Source organism: Typopeltis vanoorti, chromosome 15 (assembly GCF_054136105.1).
Source record: "Typopeltis vanoorti isolate ZY-2024b chromosome 15, IOZ_Tvanoo_1.0, whole genome shotgun sequence".
Classification (NCBI taxonomy): domain Eukaryota; kingdom Metazoa; phylum Arthropoda; class Arachnida; order Uropygi; family Thelyphonidae; genus Typopeltis; species Typopeltis vanoorti.
The window spans coordinates 87949094-87967245 of NC_143563.1; the positions used below are offsets into that span (position 1 = coordinate 87949094).

Consider the following 18152-nt stretch of genomic DNA (forward strand, 5'->3'; position numbering starts at 1 on the left):
CAGTCTCAACAATACCCCCACTCAAAACCTGATCCATTCCATTCCTATGCTGATCATTCCCATATATACATTCACCACTACTTCCAACATCCACTCTCCCTATGCCACGTCCCCCTGTCTATCCAGGCTTCCATCCCATTTTCATGTTCCTCTTGTATTCCCATTCTCTCTCTATCTCTCACACTACCAACATTTGCTGAGCACTTCAGTCTCTTCTGTTACACTCTCCTGATCTTTCATCTCACTTCTTACTTTGGATTTCTTGCTTGCATCTCACACTACACTTCCATCTAGCAACAGTTTCTCCAGTTCACTCACTTCCAAGCTATTCATATGCAGTCCAACACTTGTGCATAATTCTATTCCTCCATCAAGTACATGCCATACTTCCACAAGCTGCAGCCCTACTCTTCACACAGCTCTCCCAGCATATCGCTCATGATTCTCACTCTCCATCTCAACTCATCACTGACAAATACATAAAAAGGATACATTTTGTTTTGAAATATTACAAACTCTTTATTACACTGATGGATCTGCACACTGCAAGGAATCTCATTAAGTTATGGAGACAGAAAATGATGGCAGATAGAAAGTTAAAGTTCAGGGAACATACTACAAGGTTGGCAAAAATGGCAGAAGGGGTCACTTGAATTCTGAAAAACACAATGACAAGTAGATAAAAGGAAATTATCATTGCTCTTTATAAGCCTTTAATATCACCAAGACTAATTCACTCACATTATATCTCCTGAGTCTCTTGGGGGATAATGAAAGGATTACCATTTTAGTTACTTGCTTCTAAAGGCAAATGATGATGATGGTTAGAGGTCTGTGAAACAGTCCCTATAATATTGAAGAGGAAATTTTTAATATCTGGCAGGAGGGAAAGAAAAGGATTATGCTAGGAAGTTAAGTAAGTAAGTAGTTAGCAGCAATGTGCAGAATAAATTTTTGCCTAGTGAATATGCAATAATTCCAGAGAAGGATAGCTGCCTAATGTGTTATCACTGAATGAAATGAAGGAGAGGAAGTTCAATTTGGTCTTCCATGCTAGGTCATATGACTCTACAAGATGTTTGAATAACAACAATAAATAATACAACTTTGTGTGTATATCGGTCATACACACAAACTGGATATAAATTTAATTCACCTTATTTAAAATTACTGACATTAAATAATCAGTCATCAATTACTATTTTCTTACCATACTCATTCATTAAGGAACAGCTTTCAGTACCATCCATGTTGGCACGTGGCTGAAACTGTACATTGCCAAATTTAAGTACTGATGCTACAATTTGAAAGGTAATATGGATGTCTTCTTGACTGAATCCTAGCACCTCCATTGCTTTCTATAAAAATAATTAAAAATAAGGATATTTTGCTATGTTCTTTACACTGATAACTATAACATGATATCATTTAGTGCATAACTTTCACACAAAGATGCTGTTCTCAAATGATTAAACCACATTCATAATTAAAAGAATCTGAATGCATCTATCATGTGTCACTATTCTTGTGTGTGTGTGTGTGTGTGTGTGTGCGCGCGTGCGCGCGCGTGTATGCACGCGAGCATGTGGATTAAAAAAAATTTTAACAGGCAGAATGAATTTCAAAACAAACTTCAAAAATTAACTAAGTTAACTGGCATGAAAGCAATCTCAATGCTTTATTCAGATATACATTATAAGTTAGTCAAATTTAAAATCCATTCATAAACTTAATTTTCTCAGCAATTGTATGAAGTTTCACTTTGTTATTATTATTATTATTATTATTCAGGCCTCCAAGGAGTCAAAAGACTCATCGAGGGATGTCCTTCCTAAGACATAAAGTCTGTCAAGACTCATCGATGGGAGGTCCCCCCTGAGAAACACAAAGTCTATCATACCACTCTTTAAACTCACTGACCGTTCTCGCTCCCACCACTCCATCAGGCAATGCATTCCACGGCTCAACCACCCTCCACACAAAGAAACCACTCCTTACCCTCTTGCTCACAGTTTCCTTTCGTAACTTCCAGGGATGGCCTCTTGTCATCACTCCTTCCCACTGTTCAACCAAGCAAAAGAACTCCCCAGTGTCAACCCTGTAACCACCTCTCAACATTATCTCTTCTAATTCATCAATGATGTACGTTACAGTGAATTTCATCATAAAAAGAGGAAAAGCTATTTTCTGTTCAGAGTTTAATTATCAGTGGTTCCAATATTAGAGATTAAATTTGTTACTGTAAGCCATGAGACATTACTAATCACATTTTTGTTAATTACTACTAATATAATCTAGTTAATACTATGTTATTTACTTGTAATATCATCAATTGTACCATGTTCCTTATAGAGTTAAGTTTTAAAGTCCATCAAGAGTAGCAGTAGCATAAGTGCTGCAAATTACCCAAATAGTTTACGGCTTTACAGTACATGTAACAGTATTGGGGGGGACTGGAAAGTTCTGAGAAACACCTAGAACAAAAATGATATCAAAACAACTGACATAACCACAAGAAAGAACATATGAGGATATAAGAATATAATAAGTTACTTTCATAACTCTGCTACTAGTATGTTCTTTCTTGTGGTTATATCAGTTGCTTTAATATCATTTTTGTTCTAGGCATTTATCAGAACTTTCCAGCCCTCACCTCCTCATACTAACAAATAAATATGAAGAAAGTTTGCTAGGGAAAACTAACCAGCAGCTGATATGAACTTACTCAGTAATGGATGGGACAGATGAACCATATACTGAGTAATCAGTGCCATGTCCAAGCCAGTATGCATTAACACAAAGACTGAATTTATTTGATGTATAAACTCAACATGTGTGTGTGTACACCCTAGAGCTTATGTTAATTTTATTTTTTTATCTTATTTTTTATATTTACATAAATATTTATATAAATACATAACAATGCTGACAATTATACCAATATCTAATATAGATATTACCATCATCGTCCAGACATCTCCATATAATCCAAAGATTCATCAGAGAAGACTACACTAAACCATTATTCACACCATGTCTATCGTACCTTTCATTAACTGACAAAACACTCACAACCACCTCTTGTAACCCATTCCAATCATTCCCCACTCTTCAACAACAAAAACTAATATTCTGAAGTAACTCAGTGTTCTCTCATCTCCTGTAGTGTAATAGATTAAAAAAAAAAAAATATTTTTTTTGAATCTGTCCTATAAAAATTCTTTGGCAACTTACGTTTCTTCGTACACAAACCTACATGTATTACATAAACATCTGTGTAATATGCAAACCTTGAATGCCTGTTTATAAGGTGCATTCAATATCACACCCATTTGTCTGTGGATTTTCTAGATCACTTCAAAATCCACAATTGTTGTTGTCACTGTTTGGAATTATGGATAAACTAACCACAAGGCTATATTATGTCTGTAAATTGTGTTCTTCTGGTTAATTTGTCTGTTTTGCAGGATGATAAACTCAGCTTTCCCAAAGTAAAAATTTTATCACCTCTTGAGACTGATTAACTCACCAGTGCTTGAAAAACAAAAAACTCTCAAATGTTCTTAGGATTTGAATCTAAGTTTTTCTAACCGAAGGGCATTATGGATATTGACTGAACTACAATAAAGGCTCCAGTTTTCAAGAAACCCAGGAGAGCAAATGTGTGCATTTGCTCTGCTGGAATAAAAAAACAAATAGAAAAGCCAGATACAGTTGTATCAAAGAAGACCACACACACCTTTATGGCATATTTTTCATTTACAACATGCTCCTTAAAATTCAACTCTGTCCACCATTGCCCTCAAATTTTTAGTCTCATCAGATGCTTGCAGTGCAGTCTCATAAATATAATGCACAGTTTGTGATCACTGAGGTGATGTAGAAAATTAAGAGGCAAATGGGGAGGGGATATTAAAAGCACCTCATAATCAGAATTTCAAGGTTTATATATTACACAGATGTTAATGTAATACATGTAGCATAACTGGGCAAAAAGTTATAATCATTTATGAGATGTGGTTTACCGAGACTAAATATGCAACTGGCTGCTGTTATAATCTGGGGAAGGGGGGGGGGGGTATGAGAGAATGTAGATGACATGCACTTGCAAATTAGCATGATGAGTACAGGTCAAGTAATTGTAATGGGAGATTTCAGCTATGGAGACATAGATTGGGAAGAGAAATGATAACAGCCAGGGAAGGAAATGGAATTTTTATGGCTAGTGACAGATAATTACCTGAGGCAACATGTAAGGGAGGGAGATATGACCTTCAAGAATGCTAGATCTGATCACTACATCAAAAAACCTAACACTTACCAATCTAGCTTTGCTGTCTTCACTTGGAGAAAGTGATCACGTAGTTTTGACCTGGAAGATTATCAGACATGCAGAATTTTCTATTAAGAAGGGATATATGTGGAATTACAAAGCAGGTGATTATGACAAGCTAAAGAGAAGGCTTTCAGCAGAGCAATGCCACAAGAATTTGGAGGGGGGGAGGGATCAAGGGGGGTGTTTGAAGAAAGCAGTATCTAAATGTATATCTACATTCAGAAGGATAAATCAGGCAGGAGTTAGATGGATGAATAACTTCATTAAGCAAGAGTTTCACAAATAGAAAAGGTTGTGGAGGGATTATAAAGAAAAGGTTGATCAGCATTCTGCCACATGGTGAATGCACTCCCTAAGGAGAACTCTCACTTTGTGGCATGTAAAAGGAGAAATGACTTTAAAAAGTGCTGATGGTGGGGAGATAATAGAACCAAACAAAATAGTTAAATTATTGAGTGTGCATTTTGCATAGATGTACCATCTAGGTGGTGATATTGCAATGGCAGATGACACTGACTGATAGGAGAATAGAGGTTGAAGAAATGGAGGTGCTTGAAATATTGCAGATCCTCAATACAAACACAGCTATGTGACTAGATGGCATATTGTTCTATGTATTACGAGAATGCACAAGGGACTTATCAGCTCCTCTGAGTAAGCTGTTTAAGCCTTAGTACTGGAAAATGCTAATGGAGTGGAAGGAGGGCAAAATAGTCCCATTCCACAAAGGAGGTTCCAAGACAGAAGTAGCAAATTACAAGCCAATCAGCATCTCAGGAGTGGTAGTTAAGGTATTGGAAAAATTAGTGAAAGACAGAATTCAGGACTGGGTGGATAAGAATATGATACTCTGTAATTGAATAATTAACGATTACGCTACTTGGCAGTAAGGAATGATGATGGATTCAGCAACAGTCGCAAGTGGCGTATCGCCAAGTCCTCCGCCATTTAAGAACTCAATTATTAGCAATATCATAAGGGACTTTGTGGCATGCAGTACTTGCGGCATGTATGCGTCTCGGGAATTAGATATGTGGCTTGTGAAAGAGAGCGGAGAGCGTATATGCGCAAAATGCAGGCAGTTGGAGGAAATAAGTGCATTAGAAATATTGATATCAGACTTTGTTGCTCCAGGAACGGGGAATGAATGTAGGAAGACAAGCAGTGTGATAGGAAAGAATGAAAAAAAGATATATATGAATGAGAAAATAATAGTTGATAGTGTGGAAGGTGTGAGTGACTGTGAAAGTTTAGGAGATGATTTTGTTTGGGAGAGTGAATTTAGATTAAGAGTGACTGACCTGCAGAGGGAGATAGATGAGTTGAAAGAGGAGGTGGAATGTCTTGTGAATGAGAGCAGAAGTATGAAAGATAAGATTAGGAGAATGGAAGAGATAAATGCAAGGAGAATCAGAGTAGTAGAGAGAGAGAATTTAGGGAGTATGAGTGAGAGGTATAGGGGTGCTAGAAGAGGAGAGAATGGAAACAGTAGAAGAGAGGGAATAAGAGAGAGGTATGGGAATGCTAGCAGACGAGAGGATGGAAACAGTAGGAGAGACGGAATGAGAGAGAGATATGGAAGTGCTAGAAGAGGAGAGAATGGAAACGGTAGGAGAGATGGAATGAGAGAAAGGTATGGGAATGCTAGAAGACGAGAGGATTGAAACAGTAGGAGAGACAGAATGAGAGAGGGATATGGAAGTGCTAGAAGTGGAGAAAATGGAAACAGTAGGAGAGCGGGAATGAGAGAGATGTATAGGAGTGCTAGAAGAGGAGAGAATGGAAACAGTAGGAGAGAGAGGTATGGGAATGCTAGAAGAGAGAATAGCAGTAGAAGAGAGGGAATGAGAGAGACCGATGGGAATGAACGAAGAGGAGAGAATGGAAACAATAGGAGAGAGGGAATGGTAAGAGGTATAATGTATGGCGACTCAATGATCCGTGGTGTTCAAGATAGGATGCGTGAGGAGTGTTTGCCAGGAGGAACAATAGAAAGGGTGGCTATGGCAATTAAGAGAGGTGAAAGGGTGGATGAGATGATTGTGTTGGTAGGAACGAATGACTTGAGTGGTAATGTAAGTCGGGCAGCGAGAGATATGAGGTTTTTGCTTGAGACTGTACGGAAGAAGAGAGAGAGAGGAAAAATAGTGTGTGTGTTGCCTAGGTATGATAATGATGAACTGAGCAGAAGAGCGGTGATATTGAATGGCATAATAGCAAGAATGTGTGACAAAAGAGGACTGGTATATGTGGATGCTTGGAGTGCATTTGAGGAAAGAGAGGAATTGCAAGCAAGAGACCGTTTACATTTGAATGAGGAACGACTTAGGCATCTGGCGAGATTGCTGTTCTGAAAGAGTCAGTGTGTCCCAGGGAGGATGATAGCAGGGGTGGCCTCTTGGGGGAATGGATACTTGGGAGAAGGGAGACGATGTCAGATAACGCTGAGCCCAGTGGAGTCTAGACGGGATAATGCTGGATATAGAAACAATGGCATTTATATGCTTTATACTAATGCCAGGAGTATCTGGAATAAGGGAGAGGAATTGGTGGCACAGATAGCATCAGCCTGGCCAAAAATTATTGGGATCACTGAGACATGGTTGACAGAAGGGGATATAATAACAGGAATAGAAGTCGCTGGGTATAGCATTTTTCGTCAGGATAGGAGGGGAAAGAGTGGTGGTGGGGTACTGCTTATGATAAGTGATGACCTATGTCCTCTAAGAGCGGAGGCTTTGGAAGGAAGTGAGACAAATGATTATGAGAGCATATGGTGTGAGGTAGAGCTAGGCAAGACAGGATATTTAGTGGGGTGTTGCTACAGACCCAGGAGCACGGAGGATGGGGACCAGGTGATGTTTAGACAGCTAAGTTTGGCAAGTGCAAGAAGAATGATTGTTATGGGAGATTTTAACTACAGTAGTATAAATTGGAGAGAGGAAGATGCATGTAGCAATAGTGTAATGGAATTTCTACAATTCTTGAGGAACAAATGTCTTAGGCACCATGTGTACAGAGGGAACAAGAAGTTCAAGAGTTTTAGATTAGGTTATAGCATCAGAAGAGTTGATAATAACTGAGATGACATCTCTCCCACCAGTTGGAGAGAGTGACCATATGGTTTTGACTTGGAAAATGAATAGACATGCAGGAGTATCAAAGAGACGGGAACTTATGTGGAATTATAATGCAGGCGATTATAATAGTCTTAGACGTCAACTTCGGGAAGTTTCATGGAGGGAGGAATTGGAAGGCCGGGATATCGTTAGTGCGTGGGAAATTGTGAAAGAATATTTGTTAGCAGCAATGGTAAGTTGTATACCACGAGTGAAGAAGAGGCCACAATTTGGAGTAAAGTGGATGACAAACAATATTAAACAGGAATTGCATGTGAAAAAGAGGCTATGGAAGACATATAAGGAGACAGGTGAAGAGAGGATGAGTGAAGAATATACGACACAGGCAAGAAGAGTGACTAGTGTGGTAAGGAAAGTGAAACTGGAATATGAGAGGAGATTGGCCCTAAGATCCAAAGAAAATCCTAGGGAATTTTTTAGCTATGTGGCCAGTAGGAGGAGAAATGACTGTGGAAGAATGATATTGTGGGATAAAAATGGGAATAGAGTAACTGATGCAGAGGACATAGTGGAATTGTTCAATGACCACTTTATTGGAGTATTTCATCCTGGAGGAGTCAGTTTTAATGCTAGAGGGTTAGGGCAGGTTCAAAGTTTAGAGGTACAGGAAGAGAGTGTGTTTGAGATACTCAGAACTCTGGATGTCAATAAAGCTTTTGGATTGGATGGTATTTCACCGCGAGTTTTGAGAGAATGTGCTAGGGAACTGACAATGCCTTTAACCTGGCTTTTCAATAAAAGTCTGGCTTCAGCAAAGGTGCCCAGGGAATGGAAGGAAGGTAAGATAGTGCCATTGCATAAGGGTGGTAACAGACTGGAAGTGTCTAGTTATAGACCAGTCTGTGTGTCATCAGTAGTTGTTAAGATCTTGGAGAAAGTAGCGAGGGACCATATACAGCACTGGGCAGATGAGGGTAATGTTATCTGTGAGAGTCAACATGGATTTGTGAAAGGGCGCTCTTGTTTTAGCAATATGCTAGCCTTTTATAATAAAGTTACAAGGACATTAGATGGGGGTAAGGCATATACTGCAATTTGACAGGGTGCCACATGATAAGCTGATATTTAAGTTGCAACACATGGGTCTGGATGTCAGATTGGTCAACTGGATTCAGGATTGGCTGTCTGATAGGTATCAGAGAGTTGTGTATGGTGGAGCAGTTTCAAGGGGACAGAAGGTTACAAGTGGGGTCCCACCGGGCTTAGTACTAGGACCTATATTGTTTAACCTTTATATCAATGACATTGCCAGTGGACTGCAAATGGATATTCAGTTGTTTGCAGACGATGCGAAGCTGGGAAGGATTATTAGTAATAGTGCAGATGTGGTAGCCCTGCAAGAGGATTTGAATAAGCTAGATAGATGGGCAAATGAATGGGGGTGTCAGTTTAATGCAGCAAAATGTAAGGTCTTGTGGTTTGGGAAACATCGATGGGATGCTGCATAGTCTATGGGAGGAGTTATACTGGAGGAAGTTGGGGAGACAAGAGATCTGGAGTTGATGATTGATAGAAACCTGAAGTTTATGGGACATATTGCAAAGGTGGTGAAGGTGACACAGAGGATTGATGCAATTATGAGAAGGACACTGACCTGCAGACCTGCAGAGATAAGAGAGTTATCATTCCATTGTATAAGTCTCTGATCAGACCACACTCGGATTATTGTTCTCAGATTTGGTCCCCAGGATTTGAAGGGGATAAATTAACTATGGAAAAGATACAAAGACGGATGACAAAGATGGTCTCAGGACTGTACAAGGATGGTTATGAGAATCGGCTGAGGGAATGTGGACTGCAGAGTTTGGCGGATAGAAGGAGAGGTGATATGATTGAGACTTTTAAACTGTTGAGAGGTGGTTACAGGGTCGACACTGGGGAGTTCTTTCACTTGGTTGAACAGCAGGAAGGAATGATGACAAGAGGCCATCCCTGGAAGTTACGAAAGGAAACTGTGAGCAAGAGGGTGAGGAGTGGTTTCTTTGCATGGAGGGTGGTTGAGCCGTGGAATGCATTACCTGATAGAGTGGTGAGGGCAAGAATGGTCAGTGAGTTTAAGGAGTGGTATGATAGACTTTGTGTTTCTTAGGGGGGAACCTCCCCTCGATGAGTCTTGACAGACTTTATGTTCTTAGGAAGGACCTCCCACGATGAGTCTTTTGACTCCATGGAGGCCTGAATAATAATAATAAAAAAAAAGACATCGTTTTGTGAAGCCTAGGTCTTGCATTAGTAATTTGCTTACATTTTATAATAAAGTGACAATGGAATTGGACAAGGGAAATGGCTACTCAGTGATATTGCTAGACTTTGCAAAAGCATTTGACAAGATTCCACACAAAACTCTATTGCATAAGTTGGAGCAAATGGGGATGGATGAATGTGAATCTGTTGATTTGGATTAGAGGGTGGCTGATGAACAGATATCAAAGGGTGGCTTATGGAGGAGTTGATTTCTGGAAAAGGCAAATGACCAATGGTGTACCACAGGGCTCAGTACTTGGTCCTCTGTGGTTTAATTTATATATGGATAATGTAGGAAATTATTTGATAAGAAACATTCAGTTGTTTGCTAATGATGCTAAACTGGGAATAGCAATGGTCAATGAAGATGATACCGAGATCCTGAATGAAGACTTACACAGACTAGCAGTATGGGCAAAGGTAAATAGTTATCAATTTAATGTGACCAAGTGTAAGGTGATGCACTTTGAGAAGAGATCAGAAGCAATATCAATGGAACTGAACTACAGGAAACTGATTAGGCCAGGGACTTGGGTGTGATTGTGGACAGGGAGTTTGAAGTTTAGAGGGCATATTGCAAAGGTAACCAAAACAGTACTTCAGATAACTTGGTTGAAGAAGAACATACTAACAAGAAGAATAGAAAAGTTACTGTTCTCCTATATAAGGCTTTAGTAAGGCCACATCTGGATTATTGTGTACAGATCTGGACTCCAAGATTCCATAGAGATGAAGTTGTGGAGAACATCCAGATGCAAGTGACAAAGATTATGGCAGGTATGTGGAATGCTCCCTATGAGAGTAGATTGATGGTCTGTAGGCTTCAATAATTAGCATTAGCTGATAGACAAAAAAGAGGTGACATGATAGAAAGGGTGCATTTAAGTTATTGAAAGGATTTTATAGGATTGACACTGAAAACTTTTTTTTTTCAATACATGAAAAGAACAGAGAGAACAAGGGATCACCAGTGGAAATTGCATAAGAGTGTGGTTAGGAAGGGCATTGGGACTTGATTTTTTGCTTGGAGGACAATGAATGGGTGGAATGGATTGCCAGAGGTGGTTGTGGGTGCTTCATCAGTGAATTAGTTTAAGGAGAAGTATGACAGGTACTGTGTGAATGATGCCTAGTGTGTGAATAATGGATCTCCCATGATGAGTCTCCTGACTCAATGGAGATAATGGTATAATAATAATATGTTCAATTCAAAGTACATTATGTTATTCTGCACATTCACTTCATTCAACAACACTTTTTTCCATTTCCGAACACCAAATCCATTCAGATGCAAACCCTCCTTCTTGTATAAGTCCTTCTTCCCATCAAACTCACTCCACACATTCACAAACTCCACACCACTCTTCCTGCATAACCTATGCATCGACTCATTCACTATTATGGCCATCCTTCTCAGCTTTGCTCTGTCATACCGCACAGGCACGCGCCAGTAGTGTCCGGCACCTGTGTGCAAAACTTTAGTTGGCACCTCTATACCCCTCGCCCGAATAAAATATTTATACTTTATAAAAATGTATCAGTGAGTAAAAATGAAATACGAAATATATTAATTATAAGTTTATTGAACAAAAAGCAGAAATTACAAAAAAATATATATAAAAAACAATAAACATACAAGAAGGATACAAAAACAACAAAAATAATTTGGAAAAAAATAAAGTAAATAAATAGTAAAATAAATAATAGTAACTTACAAGTATATAAAATAGGAACATATTAAACATTATTGGGTAAAGAAAGTTAAATAAATATTTAAACAGAAAGAAAAATCACTTAGTGAATTGAACTTTTCTAGTTTTCATTAATGAAAATTCTTGAATAACATCATGTATATCAAGTTGATCCAAAATATCTGACTCTATTGATATAATGGCAAGATTTCAAAGTCTGTCTTGTACCATTGTGGAGCGCAAGTAGTTTTTAATAATTTTAAGTTTAGAAAAGGACCGTTTTGCAGATGCTACAGATACCAGTAATGGCAAAAGAATCCGAAGAGCAATTGTAAAGTTTGGATAAACTGTGATTAAGTCATTTGAATAAATATACTGAACTATCTGATATATATCGTTTTTAAAATTAGAAATAAATGGTTGACAGTGTAAAATTTCTTGGAATAAATCGTCTGCATCAATGTCTAAATGATTCTTGTGTGTTAATTTTTGTCTTAACTTTTTACAACAAGATAATAAATATTCTTTATTTTGTGAAGTACTTAACAAACACAAAAACTGAAATGAATTCATGTGTTCTTTTAATAAAGTAAATCTTTCCTGCAAAGATTGTAATGTTTGATCTATTATGCAGAGAAAAAAAATTACTTTAAATGAAATTTTAGGATCTACTATATTTTCATTTTCATAATCAAAATGCGTTGTCTTTTTACGTCGCCTTAGTGGTCTACTACTACAAAATACAGATTCTGCATCAAATATTGCTGCAATCAATTTTGAGCTTTCTACTTTCATTAGACCTATAATCATTTAAAAATTGAGTTAGATCATTCAGTGCATCTAAAGCAAGTTGGAGATTCATAGATGAAGACTGCAGTATTTTGCTGACAAAATTCACTTTATTTAAAATATCATGCCAAATCTTTGGCGCCTTTACTATCCTTGTGCCTGTGTGCATCGCACACATTGTACATATGGCCGGCATGCCCCTGAAACCACAGCAAATAACTCAACAGTTCCTGAACAGATTCTGCATGAAATCTTCCAAATTCATGATGACAGAATCGAAGTGTATGATGTAGTTCTCAAATAGACATGGAAGATGTGTTTGCACAAAAGGTATGAAAACATCTTAATATTATTAACACCAGACCTCCTTGGGGTCAAAAGACAAACTGCAAGAGGAAACAACGAATTACACAATAACCACAGTAATTATTATTATTTTAAGATTCAGACCTCTATGGAGTCAAAAGACTCGTCATGGGAGGTCCTTCCTAGAAAACACAGTCTATAATACCATTCCTTGCAAATCAAAGAACAGGAATTCAAGGTACAACGACTGGTTATGCCACAGGTATCTTTAAAGATTAGCCATTGTAAGATGTCTAATCATACACACAGTTACAAATAAAGCCTATCAAACTGAGCTTTAACTTCATTCAATTCATCCACACTGCCAAACAATGCATTCCACTCACCAACCCATCTCCATGCATAGAACCTGCTGCTTGTGGCTTTTCTCACACCCTCCTTATACAGCTTCTAGGGTTGGCCCCTTGTCCTACCCCATCCTCTCCTATCCAGTGATAAAATTTATCTGCATTAATCTGGTAACAACCCCTTACCCACAAATGTTTCAATAATATCCCATCTCCTCATATTCACAAGACTTTTTAAATTGCACTCCCACACTCCAAATAGCAATAATGCAGAGGACCTTAACATTTAAAAATAAACAGGTTATGGTTCCACTGTCATCATCTGATGTGATACTTTCACAACTTGTGCGCAATGCGAATTTCAGATCTTTATCCACCACCACCCTCAGGCCTCTATGTCTCATCAATCTCCTCCAAAATTTCTCCACCCAGTGTATGCTTTGCATGCCACTGTTGCTTACCAAATTTCAGAACCTTACACTTCGCAACACTGACAGTTCCACTCACCTGCACACTCACACAATCTGTTTGAGTCTTCCTACAATGCCAGAGTATCTGCTTGATTCCTCATCATTCTCAGGAGTTTTGCATCCTCTGCAAACAGTTCTATATCTTCAGTTAAATCCATCACAATATCCAGGGCTTGAAATATGCGCTAATCTGCTCGTCCAAGAAGAGTGAGAATATTCTGCTGACGACTAAAAATAAAATTCACATGTAGATTTGAAGTAATCAAGGCTTAATCCTACACAAAGTTTGGTCTGCTTTCATTAAAAATCTAACTGCCGCGGCCCTAAGATACGATAAGCGCGATGTTACAGAACGTGACAGCAGCAACTTGCATTGTTCCAACACGTATACAGCAATTAATTTTGTTTTTATTCCGGCTATTTATTTATATGTATGAATTGAGAAGTTCTGATAACATCTGATATGTGCAATTAATTGTTTCTAGTCTCTTTTCTGCACACCTTTAGCTAATACCGCTGACGATGTAAGTCTGGCGATTTACGAAAATTGTAGTTATATTTTATTAAACTCGTTAATTATCTTAAAACATGTGGTTTCAGCTATCTACCAAGCTGCTATACCACAGAAACTTACGCATTCAAAAATCAAAATGTTTCAGTTTAATCATCAGTTTTACCGTTTTATTTATGTAATGCCGATTCTATTTCATGTCGTAACAGTTTTTTGTATGTTTGCCTTATTGCATATATTGGGAAATGCTGGTCATTACAAACACCTGTTTTATTATTATTTTTTTTTTGGCTCGATGGGCGAAGCAAGAATGCTTTTCATATTCCCCGTTATCTGTAGAAGAAAATGTATGGATGGTGGTAATATAAAGTTTTAACCTCTGATCATGACAGGAAGGTAACAGCGATAACAGAGCCTCAGTTAAAACTTCATTGGCTACATCATTGCCATCCATTACCCTCCCTGGGTACCCATTTTAGTCGCCTCGTACGACATGCACGGGCTACAGTGGGATTAATAAGTAAAGCCACCTCTAAAAATTAAAACGATCCCCCGGTTCACTTCGTACGAGTAGCCGAAAGACCGTCCAACTCAGCGTTGATTCCACTCACTGACGGGCTCCCCCCACAAATGAACAGAACCGCTCATATCCAGGGAAAAGCATCCGCCGACATGGCCCCTCACGGCCCACGCCGGAGAACACCCTCCCCCAGAGACTCAAAATGCTCTCTCAGGGCAAACCTCCCGAAATTAATCCCACCCCTCACCGTGAGAAAATTTTTGGAAGAAACCTAAGAGAGCAAATTTCTCGAAACTGGTCCCATTTTAGTCACCTCATACGACATGCTTGGGTTGCAGTGAGGCTATTCTTACCCGGCCACCACACGGGGTTACCACCTGTTTTGCCAATTATCACTGCTTTTATCGTATAGGCACACCTCATTTTAACCTGCAGAGCCCTCACTGGTACTACGAGGTAACCAGTTAATCGCGATAAAACAATACTAAAACTGATCCTATCCTATTCCCTATATTACTTAAATTAAGGGGATATTAAATCCCACATAGTTTTAAAACCGAATAAGAAACTCAAAGATTGGAATCAGAGAGTTTCTTGCCGAAAGTTACTTAAATATAAAGAGCTTATTAGCTCTTTATATTTAAGTAACTATTCCCTATATATTCCCTAAGACATATGACTGAGGTAGCTATATGCCACCATACTATGGAGATGATTACGAGCAACGTGGTTTCCCCGTTGCCTTCCTTGCCGTAGTATATTTTTATGACTGTAGCCATGTGTGTTACCGGGAGAGAAAAAAACCTCTACCACCGTATGAGACCGATTAACTCACCTTTAGTCGAACGAGACCAAATAAAAGTTCCTCACGTCACTGACAGGAATCGAATCCAGATCTTTCCGACCAAAGGGCTTCGTGTATACTGACTGAGGTAGACGCTCTTTAAAAGAGATACAGCGGTAATTTAGCTTATTTCTTACTCAGTAATGGAAGACTCATAATTTAACTGTTAATAGTGAATATCAAAACTTAGAAAGTTGAGAAAGAAGTTTTTATTTTCCTAAAATATTTCATTATATTGATTCTAACCTAAATGCCTCTCGATCGTTTTCTGAGTAGTTGCCAACTTATACAGTAGTATAAGTTGGCAACTACTCAACTACAAACACATTGTCCATTCGACAATGTTTCGGAGCCAATCAGAATTAAGAAGCACACTAATGGAGTATCTGTATAAATAATTATTTTATTTATTTTTTTTCAAAATTTGCTTATACTGTAATGGCAGAGAAGAAACCGTTTGCTTTTTCTTGCCATAAAAACAATTTAAGACGTAATTGTTAGGAAGCAAAAACGTAGCAAAAATGGTATTACTAATAAAAATAAACAAATAAATAAATAAAGGTTCTCCATCACTTAAAACTTTTTAAGTGCATAAACTTTTTTTCTTTCACAGATTGATCAACACGCTAATACATAAGTAGTCAATATATTTGCTTCAACACTGGTAGTTATACAGCGTTAAAATTAGCCAGAGCTTAGCAGAAGCTTATAAATTGAGCCGATCCAGGAATACACACGTAATTTTGATATATTAGGCGACCTTGGCAGAGTACACCTAGGTTAACATCTGACGAGTGACATATTTGTCTGAATATAGTCAGTCACATAGTCAGCACAAAAATTTAAGCCGTGCCAATATCATTAATGCACAAGTTAATCAACAACTGCCCCAAAACAGACAGCTACGGTACACTACTATATAACAACTTTCTTCTTTTGAGATACTGATCCCCAGTACACAACTTGCGGATGCCTATCTGACAGCCAGTCACCTATCCAACTTACTAATTTAATATTCAATCCAATTAACCCAGTTAATCACCTACTTTTATGTGGCTCTCCAATGCATATACAGTGGTATAAATTCTAATTATACCACTGTATATGCACATTTTTTGTCCAGTGCATTCATATTTTGATTATAATACATAAGTTGGAAAAACATGATCAGGCCCTCACCTAACATGTGCTGTGCACAGGACAAGGGTACAAAAGGAGGCCCACACACACACACACATACGATATGTCTGATTAGATTAGTTGATGTTCGAGTGGTCTGCTGCAAATAGTAACGAATTCTGGATGATGAATTGAGTATTGAATGGTGATGATTGTGTGGAGTGACCAGCAAGTGATATTTTTTGTAAATGTGTCCTGAATACCACGCCATTATATATCAGTGCTCCTACCCAAAAAATTCCGAGTCCTGCATAAGTGCTGGTATGGCTTCAACTGCATGGTAAGCGTTTTTTTTTTTTTTTTTCCAACTTTAGATACCACACATTGATAGTCATGGAAAAACAGTTAAATGAGACAATATTCGAGGATGTATATAGAGAATTTATAAGACTAGGTGAACTACTTAACATCAATTGGCCAGGAAAAGTGAAACTTTACGACACGTTTCCCCAGGAAAGTGTCACAGACGTTGTCGCAGAAGATCAGTTAGAATCGGTACCTTCTACTCCTTCAGACTTTGTAGAAGTGCGCGCACGCAAAAAGCGAAGAACAACAGAAGAACCGCACAAAGACAACGAAATGGAACAGGATGGTCAGGGTTCGGATGCCGCTATTTCTCCCAAAGAAAAGGTGCCTCCGATCATCCTTAGAGAAAATCATTAATGGGCAGCTTTAAGATCCACAATGTCCAATCTGCACATTGGCTTCATCAAGCCCAAAAACATGAAGGCATAAGGATACAGCCAGCAACAGTGACAGACTATAGACGGTTGACCAAAGAACTGGACGATAGAGGCATCCAGTATCATATCTTTGTGCTCAGCTCGGAAAAAAACTTAAAAGTGGTCCTTCGTGGTGTCTGTGAAGACAGTGACACTGCAGAAATAGCTGCTGACCTTAATTCTCAGGATCAGCCTCCAGTCAAGGTCAGCAGAATGTACAAAGCAGACAAGACACCCATGCCATTAGTCCTAGTAGAATTCATAAAATTTACAAAAATATCTATAACTTAATAACAGTCTGTGGTCTCATCGTCACACCAGAACCAATCCGGAAAAGATCATCTTCTGGGCAGAGCCACAGGTGCCAGAAGTTTGGCCTAGAATCTATGTAGAGCGGAATATAGATGTTTGAAATGTGGGGACAGCAACCCAACCAATACCTGCACAAAGCCGAAGACCACGTCGGCCAAATGTGCAAACTGCGGTGGCTCTCATCCTGCAAACTACAAAGGATGTACTCAGCATCCAAAGAACAGATGGATGGAGGCAGTAAATCAGCCCTCCTCCTCCTCCTACAGTATAAGAACACCAGAGGCCCAGGCATCAAACCGGTGACTCAGCGGCCACAGTCGGAAACCTCCAAAAATAGAGACACCCAAAAGCAAACAATAAGTTATGCCGATGTGACCCATACAAATAGACCAATACCAGAACAAAATCAACCAATAGCACCTAAAAACCTAACAGCTGTTATTACGGCTTCACTAGCAAACAAGCTACAAGACTTCAGCCTGTCAAACCCTACTGCAACGCCCACTAAAAGATTTCTTTCTGAAACGTAGGTCATCCTCACAGCTCTCAAATGAATAGTAACAAACTCATTTTAGCATCTCTTCAGATCGTTGCTTGGAATGCAAATGGCCTCAAAAACAAAATTCTGGAACTCCGAGATTTCACATACAGGTATCAACCAGATGTTATATTAATCAATGAAACTCATTTAAGACCCTCAGACAATCCTAAAATAATAGATTACTCTACAGTGGCGGCGGC

General features: G+C 38.6%; 1 protein-coding gene across 1 annotated transcript in view; it reads right to left on the bottom strand.

Moving 5' to 3' along the window:
• The window catches only part of LOC150098956 (unconventional myosin-Ib-like), a 574946-nt gene that overhangs the window by 349739 nt on the left and 207055 nt on the right, over positions 1-18152 (bottom strand). The window contains exon 11 of the mRNA XM_090405778.1: positions 1211-1358. Coding sequence (XP_090261904.1) covers positions 1211-1358 — 148 coding nt within the window. The remainder of the gene's footprint in view (positions 1-1210; positions 1359-18152) is intronic.